This window comes from Rhamphochromis longiceps, linkage group LG7 (assembly GCF_057381845.1).
Source record: "Rhamphochromis longiceps isolate RC_006_pf linkage group LG7, R_longiceps_female_GT1.1, whole genome shotgun sequence".
NCBI lineage: Eukaryota > Metazoa > Chordata > Actinopteri > Cichliformes > Cichlidae > Rhamphochromis > Rhamphochromis longiceps.
This window is the reverse complement of record NC_140563.1, coordinates 29,612,521-29,633,137: the sequence shown is the minus strand read 5'-3', so window position 1 is coordinate 29,633,137 and position 20,617 is coordinate 29,612,521. Positions and strand designations below refer to the sequence as shown.

The 20,617-nt window shown below is 46.4% G+C and overlaps 1 protein-coding gene across 3 annotated transcripts; it reads left to right on the top strand.

Moving 5' to 3' along the window:
* Nucleotides 1-330: 330 nt before the first annotated feature.
* On the top strand, nucleotides 331-19,762 carry ppp3ccb (protein phosphatase 3, catalytic subunit, gamma isozyme, b). Of its 3 annotated transcripts, none has more exons than XM_085413269.1 (14): nucleotides 331-911; nucleotides 5,742-5,939; nucleotides 6,183-6,307; nucleotides 8,518-8,629; nucleotides 8,709-8,854; nucleotides 9,867-10,006; nucleotides 11,547-11,624; nucleotides 11,752-11,846; nucleotides 11,947-12,072; nucleotides 12,163-12,240; nucleotides 14,440-14,524; nucleotides 16,287-16,384; nucleotides 17,267-17,293; nucleotides 18,121-19,762. In XM_085413269.1, exons 1-14 carry the CDS (start codon nucleotides 860-862, stop codon nucleotides 18,294-18,296), a joined length of 1,536 nt encoding a protein of 511 aa, XP_085269395.1. In that variant the 5' UTR covers nucleotides 331-859; the 3' UTR covers nucleotides 18,297-19,762. The 3 variants fall into 3 exon arrangements, with proteins under 3 accessions (XP_085269395.1, XP_085269396.1, XP_085269394.1); XM_085413268.1 differs by having other exon boundaries at nucleotides 332-911; nucleotides 18,112-19,762; XM_085413270.1 differs by lacking the exon at nucleotides 17,267-17,293 and having other exon boundaries at nucleotides 18,112-19,762.
* Nucleotides 19,763-20,617: the final 855 nt, after the last annotated feature.

Sequence of the window (20,617 nt, the reverse complement as noted above, 5' to 3'; positions counted from 1 at the left end):
CACAGACAGTGTTTATTTAATATTATTTTTTACTGAAACTTTTTTATTTTCCATAGTGTGTTTATTATTTAATTTTATTTCTTAAATTTTTCCGTAGGGTGTATTTTTTTTATTAATGTATCTGTAATTTTTTATCCGTAATTTTATTAGAGATTATTATTATTTTCCGTACATTGTGTATTTTTACTTTATTTATCTATTCACACCGTAGACAGCAGAGTTTTTATTTATGCAGTTATTTTCCATTGACAGTGCGGTGCACGCGCTGAGTGGGCTCTGAAGGAGGCGCATTCATACCGCTTTAATACTACATTACCCACAACCCCCCGCCCGTGCTGAGCCATGTTGTAGGAAATCCGCTTGCGGCGGATTATTGTAATCCGACAGAGGGTCTGGGCGACACATCGGATCACGACAGGAAAAAACTGAAGCGCAGCGGCCTGGAACAGATGCACCTTGTCCGAGAATAACGGGATAAAGCCGAGACATGATCCGCCGCGCCGCTCGGTGCTGCTGAAGCCAGAGATCGGCGCTGCTGCCCGGGCCGCTTCCTGCCTGGACCGCGGGTCGGCATCACCGCACCGCAGAGAGGAGTAGGGCAGAGCGGAGAGGCTCCGGTTTGTCGGTGAAACGGACGCCCTCGCTCCCTCTTCCCTACCCTGGTCAGGTCTGACTCCAGCTCGACTCGGTTCGCTTGCCCTGTACGCGGAGGGACGCGCTGCCGCCGCCGCTCCCAGCCCCACCACCAGCTAGCGCGGCTAGCTCGCTCCAGCTAGCCTGCTAGCTCGTCAGGAAGAATCGGTCCAGTTTAGTTCGGAATTTCTCCTGTTTTCCGGCCCGCAGCCCGCAGGGAGGGAGCATGTCGGCCAAAGACCAGAGCAAACTCTCCACCACGGAGCGGCCCGTCAAAGGTACGTGATTGTCCGGCTTTAGAGCGCGTTCCTGGGGCAGGAAGTTGACGGGTGTCGGGGCTAATGGCTTCGCTAAATGTGAGCAGCTGGATGTCAGAGCCGCAGTTAGCGGTGATTTCTCCCCGAGCTGCCCGCTTTAACGCCTCTTCCACCAGGCAGGGGGAAACAGGCAGTCCGGCCAATCAATCAGCCCGCTAATCGATGCCGCGGCAGCTAACAACTTAGCCTTTTAGCTTAGCAGCCCTGAGCTCCAGATGTAGGTGTGCGGTGTGAGAGCCCGCCGTCAAGCCACGCTCGATGCTTGGGTTCACGCGGAAAGTCCGCACGACGCCGCGGATACCTGGATCCTGTCCGCGGGTATACACCGCCCCGTGTGCGGCAGGCAGCTGGCCTCGTAATGGTTCAGGGGTGAATAAACTGGCCTCGTCAACCCCCCGCCCCCGAATCTGCCCCGCTGTGTGTGTTTATGGAAAATGAGTTTGAAATTGAGGTTTGTGTGGAGGACTGAGCCACGTTCTGCTGCTGCGGTTTTTCTCTGCGGTGTTCAGAGCTCTCAGAGAGGCAGCAGCTGGTGCTTCACCGCTCTGCAGAACAAACACCCCCGAGACGAGCCCATCCGAGCCCGGAGGCAACCTCCTGCTCAGCATCACAGGCTCTCCGAACCCCTGCACACACACCCCACATTTAAAGACCTATCAATTTAATTTATTATAATTTAATGAAAATATTTTTATTTTATTTTTTACGTTTTATAATTCAGTTCATCTTTATTTTGGATTTTTTTTTTCATTTATATTTTAGTTTTTTATTGTATCATTAGTGTTTTAGTTTATATTTGAAATGTTCTGCCATTTAATTTCACAAATTATTTAGTTTATGTTATGCTATGATTGTGGCGATTTCACAGTGTATAACCACATGGTTATTATTATTATCAATCAGGAAACAATATTAATAATATTAAAATGGTGGTGGATAGTGTCTTTCTTTACTTCTGCTTTTGTTTTATTTTTGGAGTTTTTGATGGCACCTTAAAAAGTTGTTATTGCCCACTTTAGCCATCAATGAAATTATCCGGTTAGATTTAAACAGAACTTTTCATCTGCAGAAGGCTCATGAGTCTGAGAGACACTGCTCCCCACCAACATCTACTGTTTTATAAGACCTGCTTATTACACAGTAGATGAATAAAATTATTAAGTTCAATGTCGTTATCATTTCTTCATGATGAAACAGGAAGTAATGAAGCTATTAGGAGTTGTGTCTCCAAACGGGCGGCGTTGGGTTGTGAACTCTGGTTCCTGTTGAATCACTGAAGCCTAAAATAACTTCCTGCTGCTCCAAGCATCAATGAATTTGAGCGTTTTTAGCGTGTTTTAGACTCGACTGTTAGGCCGGCTAATGTATGCTGATTGATCAGGAGCACTGCACAGATGGGCCATCGCTGGAGCCCAGTTTGGTGGTTGCTGGAGAATAAAACGGCTTTCTCTCTGAGTCGTTGTGGTGTCGGGTGAAGCAGCAGGTGGGGTCATGTTTGATATGCTCACCGGGTTTGAGAAGCTTAGGAGGGCCACTGGTCATTACACAGACCTCCTTAATGCCGGTGCCGCCGCTCAGGAAGCCGATACGGCCGACTCTGATTGGATTTACCTGCTCAGAATCACCTTTGATTGTTTATCTGTGAGCACCAACACAACAACTCTTCCAGGAATATCTGGATGGATTTCCAGATCCACTCTAAGAGTTTATCAGTTCGTTTTTGAAAGTCCAGAACCTTATCCTTCTGATAAGCTGCCCTGAGCACTCAGCCTCACTGTTGGTTTTCTCTGATGACAACCTGGTTGCTGTTTGATTTGGGAATGGTCACAGAGAACAGCTCCTACTTGGATTCTGGGAATTTTCTTTGGGATGTTTCCACGTGTTGTTTGCAGCCCTGAATCAGCTCGATTGAATTATGTAATTACTTCAGGCTGAGCAGCTTGCTGCTGATGGCTGTAGTTCATCACAGCAGCCCAATCTGCAGCTTCCTGTTGAACCCTGTGTGTGTGCGCGTGCATGTGTGTTCTGGCCTTTTGGTTTAGTTACCGATGGTAATCGAGTCAGTCGGGCCGTCTGCCTCGCTCGGCATGTGTAATGATTCTGTCCTCATTCATGATTGATGGAGCTGGGCTGGAGGATGCAGCAGGATTGCTCTGCTGTCCTGGCCTCTGTGATGGAGCTCCACCCTGGACCCCGTCCACTCCACCCACAGAGAATCGGGTCAGCACGGTCTCCAAAGCCTATAATCTTATGGTTATTCCATCCAACATCAAAAGGAAGGAAAATGCTGATCTGTTAAGGTGGTTAAGGTGTTAAGACTTTTTGGGGTGGGCCCGAGCACGGAGTGCCGTCTGGGGCCTGTCCCGCTCAGGGGTACACGCCAAACCTCACCCTGTACGTTCGGGCGTTGTGCAGTCAAAAAGGTGCACATCTGCAGCACTTTAAGGGTCACATGAAGTTAGACAGGTATTTGGGTATTTATGGTGTGATTGGAGCTCAGTATGAGAGACTTCACGTTAGTTTCTCCTTTCGCTGCTCTTAGCCTTGCTGTGGGTGCACCTCCTCACACGCAGAGTGGAGCAGAGGGAGGATGGGAAGGAGGTGGTAACCATCCAGGTGATGACAGAGCTGCTCCTCAGGTGTGACGCTGAAGCTAACAGGCGCTAGCGTTTGACCTCGGTTTGTGGTAGATGCGTGAAGTCGTGCAGAGGTGTTCAAGTATGAACTCGAGGCAAGACTGAAAGTAACACACACACAACTGCAGGTTATTAACAGTAATGTGAAGCTGTCAGCCCGACCTGCTCCAACTTGTGTGGATGAGTCAGTTTGGGTTATTCGGCTGTGTGGGGTTTGTTCCTGAGCAGTTCCTTTTCTCTGTCGGTCACGTTAACGTTGCTCGTTATCGATGGCTGCGTCGGCTGCAGGAAGCTGTGAGTTCATATATATGCAAACAAGATGAAAATGAGCTTCTTATCTAACGAGTTGTCATTCTCGTCCGTGCAGATGTTTGCATGGCGGCGTTAATGTGAGGCTCAGACTGAAGCCTTAGCTGTGATGGTTTGGCCTCAGACCAGTCCATAGACAGCACTGACCCCCCCCCAAAAAATAAATAAATAAATAAATAAAAATAAGGGAAGGGGGGTCTTCCATGTTTGGCATGTGGGCTTCAGTCCGTGGGTTCTGTCGTTGCTGTTGCTTGTTTAAGTGAAGTTTCTTTGCACTCAGGTCTGATTCTGTGTGTCCTGCTGGTGTTTGCTCGCTGGCTGCACAGACAGAAACAAGCGGCCATCTGTGCTGGGCCGGCTCGCTGCTTTGCTTATGTTTGACTGGCAGGCAGCCGCGTGGCTTCAACAGCAAACAAAGTGCGGGGCGGCGGCGGCTGAGTTTACTAAGCATCTGAGCAGTTTCACTCTTCCTGTGTCCCTCCTGCTGATGGTTATTTGAATACCGCTTCCTGCAGCGGTCGGCAACACCTCCTTTTCACAATCGTGGTTTTGTTTTTCTCTCTCTCTCTTCACACACTCCACTCTCACTTCCGAGTTGTCGGGCAGATAAATTTGTCTGGTGGGGACTCGCAGCTGCTTTTACTTCGATGAACCAGTTCACGAGGAGCTGCGACGTGATTGGCTGAACACGTGCGGCCTGGTTTGGTTTCAGAGCTGCGTGCTGAACTAGAGCGCCGTGCCAGGAGCGAGTGTTCAGGAACATTCAGTGTCTGCGTGATTGCTCCCGTCTTCTTAGACCTTCCTCTCGGTGCATCACCGTGTTTATGTCACCGCAGCAGTCAGGTGACCAAACAGCCTCTGACCTCACAGCAGGTGAACTGGGCGGTCGGAGCCGGTGTGGCGGGGAAAGGTGATAAAAACACAAAATACATGTTTGTGACCAATCACAGCGCACACTGACCCGCCTGTCTGACTGCACCGTCACTGAGTTCATGTAGACAGACACAGGTGATTCCAGGTCATAAATGTATCACATGACCTGGACCGTGCAGGTGAGAGCAGACAGTCATGTCATGTGTCCTTCTCCTCCTGCCTTTATATATTTTATATATTCTTTAACTGTGATTCTGATTCCTGCTGCAGTGCATCTGCTCGGGCTCAGCTGCTCAGTAACAGTTGTTACAGCAGCGGTTTTACAGCATTGGTCCAAACACCTTTAAGGAACGTTAGTAACCGTGGGTGTAGAAGCTCGGCCCTGCCTGCTGGAGTCTGTGAGCAGCGACGGGTTTTCTTGAAATAAGCTGCTTGGTATTTCCTGCAGGGCTGGGCCGCGCCGCCACACTCTGCTGCTTTGTGTTCAGGACGAGCCCCGACATGCCGCGGACACCTCACCGACGCTGATCTGCCTGTGGGCCTGCGTGGTTGGCTCTGAGGTGTGACCTGGATAAGCTTGGATTTGAAGTCAGCGGGCCTGCTCTTTGCAAACAAAGCCGCGGGTACCCGGGTGATCTCAGGTGTGCTGCAAAGGCACGTCGTGACCTCGCTGATGATAAGAGCATTCCTAACGAGGCGTTATCTGAGCGTGGGAATGTTACAGCACAAAAACAGCCAGAAAACACCCGAACAGGGGACCAACCTTTATTAAAGATTACAGCAAGCGATCACCTGTCAGCAGGACAGGAATACGAGTTCCTGTTCAATATCATTAAATATCATCATTAAAAAGTATCAATTCTGTCCCTGAACAACAGCATGGAGCCCCTTTAAACTAAAGGGTGAAGGTTTTGTGTGTTCTGTATGAGGTCACAGTGTAACCGTGTCCCTTCTCTCTTTCATCTCTCTGCAGCCGTGCCGTATCCTCCTGGAGACCGCCTGACGGTCAAAGAGCTGTACGTGGACGGGAGGCCCAGTTTGGAGGTGCTCAAGGCCCATCTGGTAAAGGAGGGTCGGCTGGAGGAGGAGACGGCCCTGCGGATCATCAACGAGGGTGCCGCCATCCTCCGGCAGGAGAAATGCATGCTTGAGGTGGAAGCCCCCATCACAGGTAAAGCCTCGCCTTGACCCCGCCCACTTGGTATGTCAGCGACGTGCAGAGACATTTAAAGATGTCAGCTGAGAATTTATCACCAGCATGTTTTCCTCTTTGTTAATGATGAAAGAACACGGTCTGCTAACGCTAATGTTACAGCTTTGCATGAGCAACAGCTCATAATCATCCTCCTCTCAGCTCAGCCTGTGTCTGAAAGCGGCTGTAGTAACGCTGAGCTTGTTGTGTTTGTATGTGCAGTGTGCGGAGATGTCCACGGTCAGTTCTTCGACCTGATGAAGCTCTTCGAGGTGGGTGGGTCCCCCAGCACCACCCGTTACCTGTTCCTCGGGGACTACGTAGACCGAGGCTACTTCAGCATCGAGGTGCGTGTCTGTAGCTTCCTCGGCACAGGAAAGAAATGTCATTTGTTGCCTTTTTATACTTTTTGTGCTCTTGTTTTGTCTCTTTTTCATTATTTTTTTTGTTTTTTGGGTCACTTTGTTTGTCTTCGGGTTGTTTTCTTCCTTTTTTGGCTCTTGTTTTCGGTCTTTCTTTTGTGCTTGTCTTGAATCTTTTTTGGGTTGTTTTGTGGGTATTAGTTGGCAGTTGGGGCGTTCTCTCATTTATTCGTTAGCTCCTGCGTACTTATACCCGTCCAGGTTTGCTGTGCGTCTTCAGCCTTCCTGGGTGTTGTGGGAGTGTGTGCAGAGCTCGGAGTCGTCTTGTTTATTGTGTTGGAGTTGTCAGGATGTGTTGGTACAGAAATCCTGGCGTGACATTTGGAGACTCGGCCCGCACGGCTCTGCAGGGCATCTTTAAATAGTCATGGGTAATAAAAGGCACACTGTTTGCCCCCTCGCCGCCCTGACTGCCACACCCACTCTTCCACACAAACACACCCTGCTAGACACACACACTTACACAAACACACAAACTCAAACTCCAGCTGCGCCCCATCAGAGGGAGCACCGGGCGTCTTCTGGCATGGAGCTGCTGACATTTGTATGGCTGCCGTCGTGCTTCCTTGTTTGGGATTAGTGGACATCCTGGAGCTGCTCCTCCTCCTCCTCAGCTCTGCCTGGACCTCAGAGACGCCGTGTGTCATCGTCCTGTTTCAAAGTCACACTCAGTTTGCAGCAGCAGATGCTTGACTGAACTCTGTTAGTTTAGAGGTCATTTGTCTTCATAAAGACTCGTTTTCCAGACGACTCAACAGCCGCAGACCGAACGGCGTGCTGCGTGTCCCGACTCTGAGTCACGGCTGAATCAGCTGATTGCTCTAATGTCTTTTGTGTTTTTTGACCTTTTCAGACATTTAATTGGGCAGAAAAAGTCTCTCAGAAGTTTTAACTGCAGCTCAAATCTGAGTGTTTAGTCATACCACATGATCATGGCAGCACCGCATGCTTCAGTTCCTGTGACGTCCAGCGCAGGCAGCAGTGAGTCGGCCCCCGTGTTAAAACGTTGTAGCACAAATAAACATGTTTGCAGACTGATGCACAAACTGTTTGTTCTCTGGAGAAAAGACAGTTTTGCCGATTATCCATAAACTAAGAGGAATCTCATTTACTGCTAAAAATCTTCACTTTTTAGCCACAAACCAGAAATTCTTGAGGTCGTCTCCTCTCTTTGAGGTTGTGTAGTTTTATTTTGTCTTGCTGTTTTCCTGCTGTTCTCTCCAGTCTCATCTTTCAAAGGCTGAATGGTGAAGCGTGCCGCTGCTCTTTTACTAACAAAGGGAACACGAGCGTAAAGTCACCCATGTCTGACACAAGCCGTGGCTTTACCAGCGCCATGAAGTTACATAATTGCATGTAGGAATGACAGCGTGCACGCAGCCCGACTCCAACACTGGTTATTCTTCTCGTCTTCCTCTGCGCTCGGCTCAGTTGAACAGCTCGACGCCTTCAGAGCAGAAAAAACATTAAATTGAAACAGGTGGTGCACAAAAACACAGGAGTGAGTGGCAGCTGAAAGGATCCGTGGGTTTGTTTGGAGGTTGAGGATGACGTCCGTCAGCTGCCGGTTTACTGCATGTCAGTGCTTCAGCAGCTCTTTCCCTGATGGAGATGAAGGTTTCTCCATGATACTCGTATTCCCTCTGCACCGAGAGTTTCTGCTCGAGGACTGTCGGCCACGGCCTGTAGCGATCAATAATGGCATCGACTAATCCCCCATAATTAATGAATCTGTCAGAGTCAGTAAACAGCGGCGGATCATCTCACAGCATCGGGCTGCTGTTAGTCATCTCACAGCCTGCAGACCTCCTCCTCTGCCGGCCTCCACCTTCAGTCATGGCGGTGAACCGGGAATGATAATCCAACGTTATCATCCTGATTATTATGTCACATTCAGCGTAAACCTTTTATGTTTGTGCTTTATTTTCACCATGACGGTGTTGCCTCTCCCCACCTTAAAATCTCACATCACTCACAACAACAGCTGGACTGTTTAACTGAAGGAGAATTTGGACCCAGGAGCGGTTAACTCCATCAGTCTTAGAGAACTGTTCACGTGGAGTCAGGTGATGGTGTTTCTCACGATTATCCGTGTGTGTGTGTGTGTGTGTGTGTGTGTGTGTGTGTTACTGCAGTGTGTACTGTACCTGTGGGCCCTGAAGGTCAACCATCCCAACACCCTCTTCCTCCTCAGAGGCAACCACGAGTGCCGACATCTCACAGAGTACTTCACCTTCAAGCAGGAGTGTAAGTGTTTGTCCTCACACACCAGCATCAGAGACCGCTTATCTGACTGCAGCTGACCTTGGTGTGTGTGCGTTTCCAGGTAAGATAAAGTACTCTGAGCGTGTATACGATGCCTGCATGGAGGCGTTTGACTGCCTGCCTCTGGCCGCCCTCCTCAACCAGCAGTTCCTGTGTGTGCACGGAGGTCTAAGCCCTGAGATCACCTGCCTGGATGACATACGAAAGGTGAGATGTGTTACATCACGAAAGGGCTGACAGCCAGAGTCTTCAGTAGGCACGTCACTGATAGTCTGAAGTTTTGCATTTTTCATCGGTTTCTAATAATAACGTAAATGTTTGTAAATGTTTATAAACCACAAGCCTGAATCTGACTTCACTGACTTCTCTGTTTACGACATGTGTTGGCCCATGGCTGGCTTACTGGGGTCAGCCAATCAGAAGAAAGTGTGCTTTTAGGGAGGAGGGCCTTAGGAAGAGTGAGAGAGTTATTGAGAGAGAGTTTGGCTCTTGTCCCAAAAGGCTGATTCTGTTCATCTGGACATGGCGTTTTTAGTGGGAGAAGCTTTCGTCACTCATCCAAGTGACTTCTTCAGTCTCAGCTGACTGCAGGTTTCCACAATCTTATAAACAGTACATTTACATAATGACTGAAACCAGCCCACTGAAGGAACAATGGGGCTGTGAGGTCAGTTCCTTGATCCTTAATGAGTGATGAGTGACAAAACATTTCTCCCACTGAAAACGCTACGTCCAGATGAACAGAATCAGCCTTTTGGGATTTACTTACCTGGATGATTGAGAATGCATCAAGATATTAGAAGAGCCGGCAGGCGAAGAATCAGAGCTGGAAACGATTTACTCTTCTTGGTGGTGGTTTATAAACACATTCTCTTTTAGAGAGGTTTCACAATGAGCTCACCTGAAACCCTGGCTGATTGGGACCCACACCCAGTTTCACACCTTGGCTCAGGCGATTAGAGGATCATCAGGGGATCCTTTTGTCCCTCTGTGGGGGGGGACACTCCCACGAGGTTTAAATCTGGGACTCCCCACCATTTGACCTTAGAACTGAAGAAGCTTCTCGGATGAGAGGTGAAACGTCTTCAAGCAACTTAAAGAAGTCCAGACGCTTTTCTTTGCAAGCTCCTTTGACTACGATGACCTGGATGACTGAGAACCTCACAGACACATTCTCTTTTAGAGTTTAAATTATCTGAAATTTTCCTGTTTTTTCCAGCTGGACCGGTTTAAGGAGCCTCCGGCATTCGGGCCAATGTGCGACCTGCTGTGGTCAGACCCGGGCGAGGACTACGGCTCAGAGAAGACCCAGGAACACTTCTGCCACAACAGTGTCAGAGGATGCTCTTATTTCTACAGGTACAAGCCACGCTGCTGCCGCCCGAGCACCAAAAAGCAGAGCGCTCTGTTAATCCGAGCTGATTAAAGCTTTTACAAACAATGGCTTATCTGTGGATAAGTGAGTGCCGTTAAATCCGCTGTCACACAGATACTGAAAATAAATATTAGCATTCCCTGCTCTGTCTTAATAGTTAAGCTGAATCTGCAGCGTTGACACTGCTCGGAAGTCACAGGGCGACGAAAGCTGCTCCTAAGCCTCTTTTATCCACCATTAGTTTGTTTCAGTAGCTCGACATTTACAGAACTCATTACAGCGAGCATGTTTGTGGCCGTCTGGCCTTTATTACCGAGTCAGCACACACAAACCTGAGTGAGCATCTGGGTCGCTTCAGACGGCGTCTCAGACCCATCACTGGACACGACTGACTGGGAGGATCCACACAGACCCACACCACTACAGGAAGTAAAGACGGCCTTACTTAGGGTGGAGGCCACATATACAGTGAGAGAAAAATGTGACGCTGCATCGATTTTAACGTGAAATAATTCAAGAACAGAGGCAGCAGCATCAGAAGTTTACTTCCCGTCTCTATTTTTAGGGTCAGAAAAAAGGTCTGGGGTTTTTTTTTTTTTTGTTCTGTTTTTTTTTTTTTAAAACGTTGCTCAATAAAAGTCTGCTCCTATCAATCACCGATACAGGAAGTGTATCCTTTATTAAAGTAAACCGATAGCTCCCTGCAGTTTTTAAGACAGAATGTTTTCTTGCACTTCCTGACGCGAAGCATCGGTGACCTCTGCTGGAGGTTTCATCCTGTTAAATGGGAGTTTTTTCTCTCAAATGTCGCCAAGCGTTTGCTCAAAGGGTGTCATGTGATAACTGTGGGGTCTTTATTAAGCTCCCTGAGTTAGCTGCTGTTGTGATTTGGTGTTATACAAAAATAAATTGAAATGTTCCTCAACTGTAAGCCTCGGGCTGCATGATGCTGGTGGCCTCAGGCTCAGGCTTAAACTCAGGTTTAAGTGATGATTGTGTGACATCACCTGCACACCTGACCCATGCAGACTGAGCTTCATGAAGGCGCCTCCATCTTCTTTAATGTGTGGTTTGCTGAATGAATCATCTCCTTGAACTTTAGTCAAGTGATGAAGGGGATTCATTTCTGGGCTTTGCTTTTACTTGAGTGAGTGTGGATTAAAGAAAAAAACTCAGGAAGTGTGTGTGTGTGTGTGTGTGTGTGTGTGTGTGTGTGTGTGTGGGGGGTATGATTTTCTGAAGTGAGCTGGCATTTCTGTGAGGATCTGATCCCCCCCCCCCCCCCGGTGTAAAGCCCCGACCTTAATTAATCCTAATTTTAGCGCTTTCAGCATCGCTTGTCATACTCGAGTTTGAGCAGCCCTCTTAGCTGTCATGGTAACTGCGGTGGGTTGGAGGAGGCGGTTCTGATGCTCATCACGTTCAGTGAGATCACCTCCATCTGTGTGTGTGTGTGTGTGTGTGTGTGTGTGTGTCTTGTAAAAGCCGTTCTTTAAAACTCTTCTTGTTGTGTGTGTGTTTCAGTTACCCGGCAGTCTGTGACTTTCTGATGAACAATAACCTGCTGTCTGTAATACGAGCACATGAAGCTCAGGACGCTGGGTGAGTTCATTACGGCTGTTTATAAACAAAAGTGTGTTTTCATGACCGTGTGTGTGTGCGGCCTGCCCCTCGTGGATTTTAGAGGAAGTGCAGTGTTTTTAAAGCACCGTCCATTTTTCTCCGGCAGGTATCGAATGTACAGGAAAAGTCAGACGACGGGGTTTCCTTCTTTAATCACAATCTTCTCGGCTCCCAACTACCTGGATGTGTACAACAACAAAGGTAAGAGGACCAGAGGAGGAGGGAAACCATGGCAGCAGGAGGCAGGCTGATGGAGTCAAGATAATGAGTGTGTGTGTGTGTGTGTGTGTGTGGTCCTCAGCGGCGGTGCTGAAATACGAGAACAACGTGATGAACATTCGGCAGTTTAACTGCTCCCCTCACCCTTACTGGCTCCCCAACTTCATGGATGTCTTCACCTGGTCTCTGCCCTTCGTTGGAGAGAAAGGTGAGGGTCAAAGAGGAGGGAGGATCTTTCTAAAGTTTGCATTCTGTGATAACCAATCAGACATGCCGCTGTGTGTGTCCTCTGAAACAGTGACGGAGATGCTGGTGAACGTGCTGAACATTTGCTCCGATGACGAGCTCCTATCCGAAGCCGACGACACGGGCGAGGGTAAGAACGCCTTTAGCCACACCCATTTAGTTTCCACACATGCTCAGTAAGGCTCGGCCTGCACGGACGGCAGTTTGGCACCTTTGCATTTCTTGCCATGTTAGGTTCACATGGTCACGAGGGTGTCGCACATACCTCCTGCAGCAGGTTCACACGTTTTATTTTCACTGTCTTCACAGTGAATTCTGTGCGGTTTTCTTAGATAAAGTGCAGCTCGCAGCAGTGAGACAGGATATCAGACTATCCTTGAACACACGACACTGACCTCTGATGGCGGTGATAAAAACACGACTCTGTGCTGAAAGCTTTAGTTTTCTTACAGTCGAGCTGATGTAAAGTGGATCTGATCCATGTCTCTGCTGTTCCAGTGGGACTTTCATGGTAAAATATCTAATCATGAGCTCAGTCTGTGTTCAGTAATCTCTGTGAGCCCAAAGCTCAGCATGCACACTGCTCTGAACACCCAGTTTACCCCTTTTTTTCCCTACTTTTGGATCTCTGTGATGTCATAGAGAGCAGGGCTGAGATGTTCTGGTTTAGATCAGCTTCACTGGAAGTGCTGACAGGCTGACTGTGGAGGCCGGCGAGTCAGAGAAGCCTTAAAAAAAAAAAAAAAAAGTTGTCAGTAGTATCTGGCGTGTTGCCATGGCGACCTGCAGCGGGTGCTTAACACTGAATGTAAATGAATCAGATGCGTTGGGGCTCAGGGAGGAAGTGAAACCCTGAGGGAAGTCGATGTGTGGCGGCAGCTGTTAGAACGAGTTTGGCTCATAACTGCGAGAGCGCAGTCGCTATTAGCCCCGCCTCCTCTGTGGTTCGCTGATTATTACTGTGATAATCTCTGCTAACAATGAGACGGTTATGAGGAAGATGAAGGAGATACCTGCTGTGGGGTTTACAGTCTTACTGATTCAGGAAGAAATAAATGTTTTATTCCGTCAGAGTTACAGGTCAGCTCAGATTATCACTCATCCTCTGAATTAATCATTAATGCTCAGAACACTTCAGCAGGTCTCTGAAAGGAAGACGACATCGAGCTGTGTGCGTGTGCATTAAACACTCAGGTTATCACAGCTTCCTCTAGTCTTGGATCTTTGTGATGTCACAGAGAGTCAAAGTTTTGTTTACCAGGGCAGACAATCAGAACATGGTTTCCTTAAAGGAAGATGAGCTAAAAAAAAGCTTGTTTCAGAGTGAGCTGAGGCTCAGGATCAGATATAGAAGCATTATTCTGAATTGTGCATACAAAGCTGCTTTACGAGTGTTCAGGAATAAAAACCTGGAGCAGGAAATGGGCAGAACTGTGAATCCACTCCGACAGCTCGATCAGTGTCGGCCTGAAGCTCAAGAAACTGAGGAAACTATTTTTAAATAGTCTTTACTTGTGTGGACGGGGAATGATGAAAAAAGAGGAGCCTGTTGGGTATTTTTGAATGATGAGCTCTGGAATTAAATTTAAAAAAAACTCCGGAAAATAAACTGGATCAAATTTACTGCAGCAAACTGAGATTGAAAGAAAATGTTTTTAACTGTTAAAAGTCCAAAATGTATTCCCTCAATCACATTTACCAAAGACAGCTACTTTTCTAGGGCGCTTCCGGCCCCTGGGCCTTATGTTTGACACCCCTGGGAGAAACAACTTGAACTATAAATGTGTCATAATGCTTTAAACTTACTGAAAACTCGCTGCATGGGTGATGTGCTCGGGTTCATTGGGTTTAAATATGTCTGTGCATCATCTGTTTTCTCGTGTGACGGTTCACTGAATTTGTGAAATTTTAGACCAATTTGTTTGCTTAAAAATATACTTTTCCTCTGCTCAAATTATTATGTGGTAGTTAGAAGTTCCCATCAGGTCATAACTAGTCTGCACATTCGGTGTATTTTTCTATGCATGTGACTTTTTTAAAGTCTGTGTATTTGTTATTTCTGTGCACAAGTTACTTATTTCTGATTTAAGGCTGGTTCACACGGTTGAATTCTCCGACCCAGCTGCTTGGCTCTGAGGTTTTTCTCACTGTGTTCTGCAGATGTCTTGGTTAAATCCAGTTCTGCCTCAATTTCTAAAAACAGTCAGACTCGCATCTTGATATCCTTACGAACGTTTCGTCGACCCTGACAAGCTTCCGCAGTATAGATCGAGTTCTTCATTTCAAATGCCACCAAACTTTTCAAGACTTTTTCCATTCTGCTCCTCAGGTGGCGCTCCGGCTGTCAGGAAGGAGGTGATCAGGAACAAGATCCGGGCGATTGGAAAGATGGCTCGCGTCTTCTCCGTGCTCAGGTGTGTTTTATATTCCTGAAGGTTTGGGTGAAGTTTATACTGCAATGAGACTCTTTAACATCAGGGCCATGTTTAGAAGCAGGAGACGGTTTAAGTCCTTTTTCTGTACGATTTCTTTCTTTCTTTTTTTAATCGTCACTCTAAAATGTGGAATAAAGAGGTTGTTGGAGCACGGTACTGAGAGTTTTGCTCCACTTTGATTTAAGGCTAATGAGTTTCTCAGTCGTTTATATTTGTCCTCCTTTGATTCTGTGGAAGTGTGTCAGAATAATTTGTCCTTAAAGTGTGACTGCTCCTCTTCAGAAAATGTCTTGCTGTTATTTTAAGGCTCAGGAAAGCATCGCAGGCTCCTTATCTTCAGTCCGTCTTTATGACTGAGTTGATCTCTATCAGCAGTTTAATTCTACTTCTGTTTGCACTCACTTCTTCAACCGAGAACTTTGTTTCATTACAGCTTGGTGTCTTTTTACTGAAGTGCAAATCATAAAATGAAAATTAGGACTATAATAAAATCAAATGAAACGGTCCCACACCCAGGATATCAGATATGATATAAAACCACAGATACAGACACGTGCAAAGAACAAAAGCCTGAAAAAACAGGTCAAGTTTAAACCAGTTAACCAGATGTATATTGGCCCGTGTACGGGAATCTGAACAGCTCAGCAGCGTTTCATTGGACCTGCTGCTAACAGAAGCTCATTAATGCTTTCTAAACTAACAGGTTTAACAGATATCTGCACATGAATATTTAGACATGTTGGGAAATGGACAGTCTTTGGTACCAGAAGCGTTCTGAATTCTGATTGGCTTTGGCTATAATCAGGCGAAAAGTCGGTGTGGTTTGGACAAAGTCGGACTGATAAGGTGGGATTTTTTCACACCTAACCAACACAAACGAGGGTGTGTTTGCCTGGTATTTAGACTTGGCTTCAGTTACTCGGGTTTGACCTAAACAAATATTATGTTTGAACAAATCAGTTTGTTGTACAGTTTGAGTAATTTAGTAGAACTAAACATTTAGTTCAGCCACAGATGAATTCAACCCTGACTTCTTTAGAGAACTGACATCAGCCGAGTAGGAACAAATAGCCGTGTGTTGTCTGGATAGAGCAGCACCTTTATTATTTATTATTTATTTATTAGAAGGGTGAATAAAAAAAATTGCAGCAGGCCAGTGATTGACCACGTCTTTCAGCTTTTATGTCTTTATGAAAATCACTTCATGTTTCAGTTATTTTTGCAAATCCCGTCATCTGCAGTAAAAGACTAAACAGGTGACTTGTCTCCTGGTGGAGAGGAACAAGCTTTCCTCAGAAAACTGAGAAAGAGGTTTGCATGTGTTTGCATCTCAGTGTGGTTGCTAATAAAGAGTACCTCCACCTAAGCAGAGCTTAAAAAGGCTCCCAAGCTGGAGCTCTACAAACATGCTTTGTTCCTAGTTTCTGCTGTGTTGGCACACAGGAAACACACAGGAGGCTATGAAAGGTTGTGTGGAGCTTTGAGCTCTGGTTATATCATAAACAATAATCTGGAGAGCTAATCTGGTAGAATGTTGGTGAACCTGGTCAGGAGGAGTCCTTGTTTCTTCTTTCAGGTTTGTTGTGCAGCAGTGACCTCCTCCTCCCATCTGTGCTGTCTCTGAAAACATCACGCCGTCATATTTAGACTTCCTGTCTGGAGGCTTTTGAAGTTAACTGTGCCTCATCGGTGACACGATCAGCTGACACTCTCTAATGATGTTGTGTTTGTGTGTCGACAGAGAGGAGAACGAGAGCGTACTGCAGCTGAAGGGGCTGACCCCGACGGGGACGCTGCCCCTCGGTGTTTTGTCCGGCGGTCGGCGGACTCTGCAGAGCGGTGAGTGCGAGCGCAGCGGAACATCCCACCAAACACTAACCCAGAGTCCAGCTAACACTAACCGCCCCATGCCTGCACTCACACCGAGAGACTAACCGCCGAGAAACTGCCCCCGCCTCATCAGCATGTAGCCTGGTGGAAATGTCGAGTGTCCTCAATTCTCCTGTGACGGACCAACCTGTGCACATCTCTGCAGCACACTGGCCTTCAAAGACGAACGGCTGCAGGGAGAGCAAGCACATATCAAACTACATTTACTTATTTTCATGGATTAATGGCTAATTATACTTATTATTACAAAGCCTGAAAACTTCACCCACACTCCTGGTCCTGATCTGGTCATGTAGATCACTTCATCAGCTGCAGCTTGTGGCAATATTCCAGGTTATATGTATAACGTCTGTATTTATGGAGGTGAATTCATATTAAATGTTAAAGTAGTCGCCTGAACCTCGACCTTTTGTCCCCCTGGTAAAAACCATCATCACCAGGGTCAGACTAACCAGCGGGTCTTACTTCAGAGCAGGGTAGGTCGGAGTTGGCGGCATGAACTTTGCACCACTGAATCAGGACCGATTGGGAGCTGCGTCACGTTTAGACGCCAAAATCGTCACTTTGATATGACGGTAGAGTCAGGCGCGGGTGGTTTGTCTTTGCGGTTTCTGACAGACCCCCATAAACCCAATGAAGATGTTAGCTGTGCTCTAATCTCGGACTCTGTGGTCAGGATGGTGGGGTGGTGGGGGGTGGGTGGGGTTGTATGATGATTGACTCCATGTTAACAGGACTGATAACGTGACTGACTGAATGCATTGATATATAATGTTCCCACTCTCTCTCCATTGGTTTTTTGGCATGGCACTTCTACTCACGCTTACACAGCCACCGTAGAGGCAGAAGAGGCACGAGGTATGCAACCGACCCTCCGACTCTCTGTGTGACTGTCTGTGTTCACCCACTCTGAAATATGTCTGTGCTGTTGGTGTCTAATGTTCAACCTGAACCTTTTATGAGCTAATGTGAGAGCTGATTATTGATCACCTGTTTCTTTGTCTTCATGCTGTCTTTGTCCTGTTTCAAGTAAGTTTCCTCACCTTCTCTTCGTGTTTTTAAAAGTGACTGTTTGTGCAGTGGGTCAGAAACGAGCCAGCAGGACAGCAAAAGTTCACACACAAGTTCTAAAATAAAAAGTGAAATATTTTTAATGATGTTACACGCTAATAAAATACTGTAGTAAAATACTAATCTGTTACTAAAATTTAAAATGTTAAATGGTAAATAATAAAATATCTAAATAATATTAACATAATTGCCATAATTATATATTACTAATTAGAAATATCCTTAAAGTACAAAAATATTGCTGAAAATAATTTTGATTAAATGTTTTCTTTACATTTTTGACAATTTATTTTATAAATTAAATGGAATTTGTTAAAAGTAATAGAAGTATTTTACTGAAATTTTAAAGAAAAATCTCAAAATTATTTTAAAATATTTCTTAAAACTGGAAAGTTTTTTTACACAATAACATGATTTTTTTTCACCAGATATTTATTTTTAGGAGAAATCGTTGAAATGTGTCATAAAATATTAGCATTACGTGCAGACATTGAAAATACATTTTAAAGTAAAGCTGGACGGCGGCATCCAGCGCTGGCGGTGACCTTCTGACCCGGCTGTGCTTGACGTCTCCTCGTGTCTAACCTCTTCCTGTTTCCTCGCAGCCATTCAAGGCTTCAACCCGCAGCACAAGATCCAGAGCTTCGAGGAGGCGCGAGGGCTGGACCGCATCAACGAGAGGATGCCGCCGCGTCGCGACAGCAAGCAGCACGAGGCCCCGCCCTCCCTCAACAACCTGCCGGCGAGCACCGGACCCCCGGACAAGAACGGCACCAACGCTCAGGCCTAGACCCTCCCCCTCCTCTCCCTCCTTCTCTCCTTCCCTGCCTCCTTTCCTTTCCTCCCCTCCCTCCTCCCTCCGTCACGAGCGGCAGACGAGGCCGTTCAGTCTGAGCGACTCGCCGCGCTTTATTTATTACATCATCGGTTAAATATCGTAGATCCAGACTGAACAGGAAAAGTCTCAGCGCCGCTCGATGCCTCCAATCAGGAGGCAGCTGGTACTTGATGCCACACCTTCGTATCAGCCACACCTCTTTTTCTTCTTTTTTCTTCTTTGGTCCGGAGAGGAAGTGACGCTCATTCAAACGCTGTGTTCGTGCCCACACACACACACACACACACACACACACACACACACACACACACACACACACACCCACCCATCCTTTCTTATGCCAATGATAGTGTGACTGAGCTCCGCCGAGCGAGTATTTACATTTATAATATATGTATATTTTAATTGTTCCCTCTTTTCAATGTGATGTTTTTTTTTTTTTTTTATAACATAGACTTAGGCTTTAACTATCCAGGTGGGAGGGGGCGGAGCGAGAGTGGAGGTGTGGAGGCAGTGGAGGGAAAGAGTTGAAGGTTCTGCTTTATTAAAACTGAGTTTCTGAGCTGAAGCTCCTAATTCTGGAAAAATGACTCGAGCCTCCCCGGCCGGTTGAACTTCAGACAGATCTGTTATATTCCGATATTTTGGAAAAGCCGGGAACGCGTCATGCTCCTGTTTTACAGGAGTGAGTTTAACATGGCCTCCACTGGCGCTCCAGCGCGTTTTAGTGAAATGCACCTTTACAAATCCATCGCAGCTCTTTGGGAAAATTGTTATAAAAGAATTATATTAAAATCATTGGTCAAAAATATCTGAGAAAAATGGAAATGACAGCCTGAGAAAATATTTTAATGAATTAAAAACTCAAAAGAGAATTCTGCCAAAACAAATCAGAGAAAATCTGAAAATTATAATTTGTGAAACTTGTGAGAGGAAAAAAAGTTAAAAAAAAAAAGTGTACATAAATAAAGTCATCTGTTAATAAATGGCTTGAGTGCTGACGCAGAATAAAGCTGAATCATTTAACATGACGGCAGTCAGAAACCACCGATCCTCCTAGTCTCTGAGCTGGATGTAAATAATAATCATAATCATCAATATTAATAATTTACGTCATTTTTGATTGAAATTGATTGAGACCGGCAGTTTTAGTAGAACAGAAGAGCCCTTCACACAAAGAGGAGGAGGGAGTTTCAGGTGTGCTTCAGGTGTGATGAGGACCTGCGTGGGTTTGATTTGACTCTTGATTTATTTTTGGTGGGGGGGGTTTGCCGGGCCTCATTTCTCAGAACATATCTCACCGAATGTACAGAGAGGAAAAAACATCTGGATGTTTGTCTGTAAGCAGCTGGATTTGTTCCTGCGAGGCCTCATCTCTGTAGACGTTTCACTCATTCAATAAAAACTCAACAACAGCTGCTCAGTGTGTGTCTGTGTGTGCTTTGGTCTCAAGGACGCCGTCTGTGTGCGAACAGGTCGCCGAGCAGCTGCCAATCAGAGTGCGGCGTGGGAGGTGGTCCTTTGTGCAGCTTTTATCTGTTACCAAGCAACGCAGACTCTCCACATCATCACCTGCTGCTCACTCCACGTGAAGTAGCTCGCAGCCAGGCGGGAAAGGCTGACGATGATTCAATTTAATTAAAAAAATAAAATATGGTGGTGGGGGTGTTTGGACTGCTCACAGCAGAAACCGTCAACAGCGAGCTGGGAGGTGTGACGCTGTAGTAACAGGAAGAGGCATTTCCAATCTCCTGTGACTCGGTCACACCTGACACAGCAGGAGATCTGCTGCTTGGACTTCTGGAGAACCAAAGGAGATGAGCACACAGAGGTGTTCAGATGAACTTTGACCTTTCAGGCTGTGTTTTCCTGCCAACATTAGTGCTGTGAGCTCAGTGTAAATGATTTGACTCCCGTCTTTGTTTTCAATGAGTAAAAGCAAGGGTGTCAAACGTAAGGTGCAAGGGCCAGATCTGGCTCGGGAAAGTCTTTGATCCGGCCCGCTGGATGTCTTTGGAAAATGAAAAATTATAAATGAATAAAGAATATAAAAACTTTCACTGTGAATGAACAGGAACTTTCTGTGTTAAAATTACAGAGCTTTGCTGTAATTTTACACATTTCTCAGTTTAAGCTCAAACAGTCGCGCTGACAGATTTCTTTCACTTCCTGCGACGGCATTTTTTTTCATCGTGTGGAAAAACTTTCTCATGTTCAGTTAAACTTCTCACACTGACAGGGAGCAGCTATGAGTTCGACATCCCTGCTGGGGA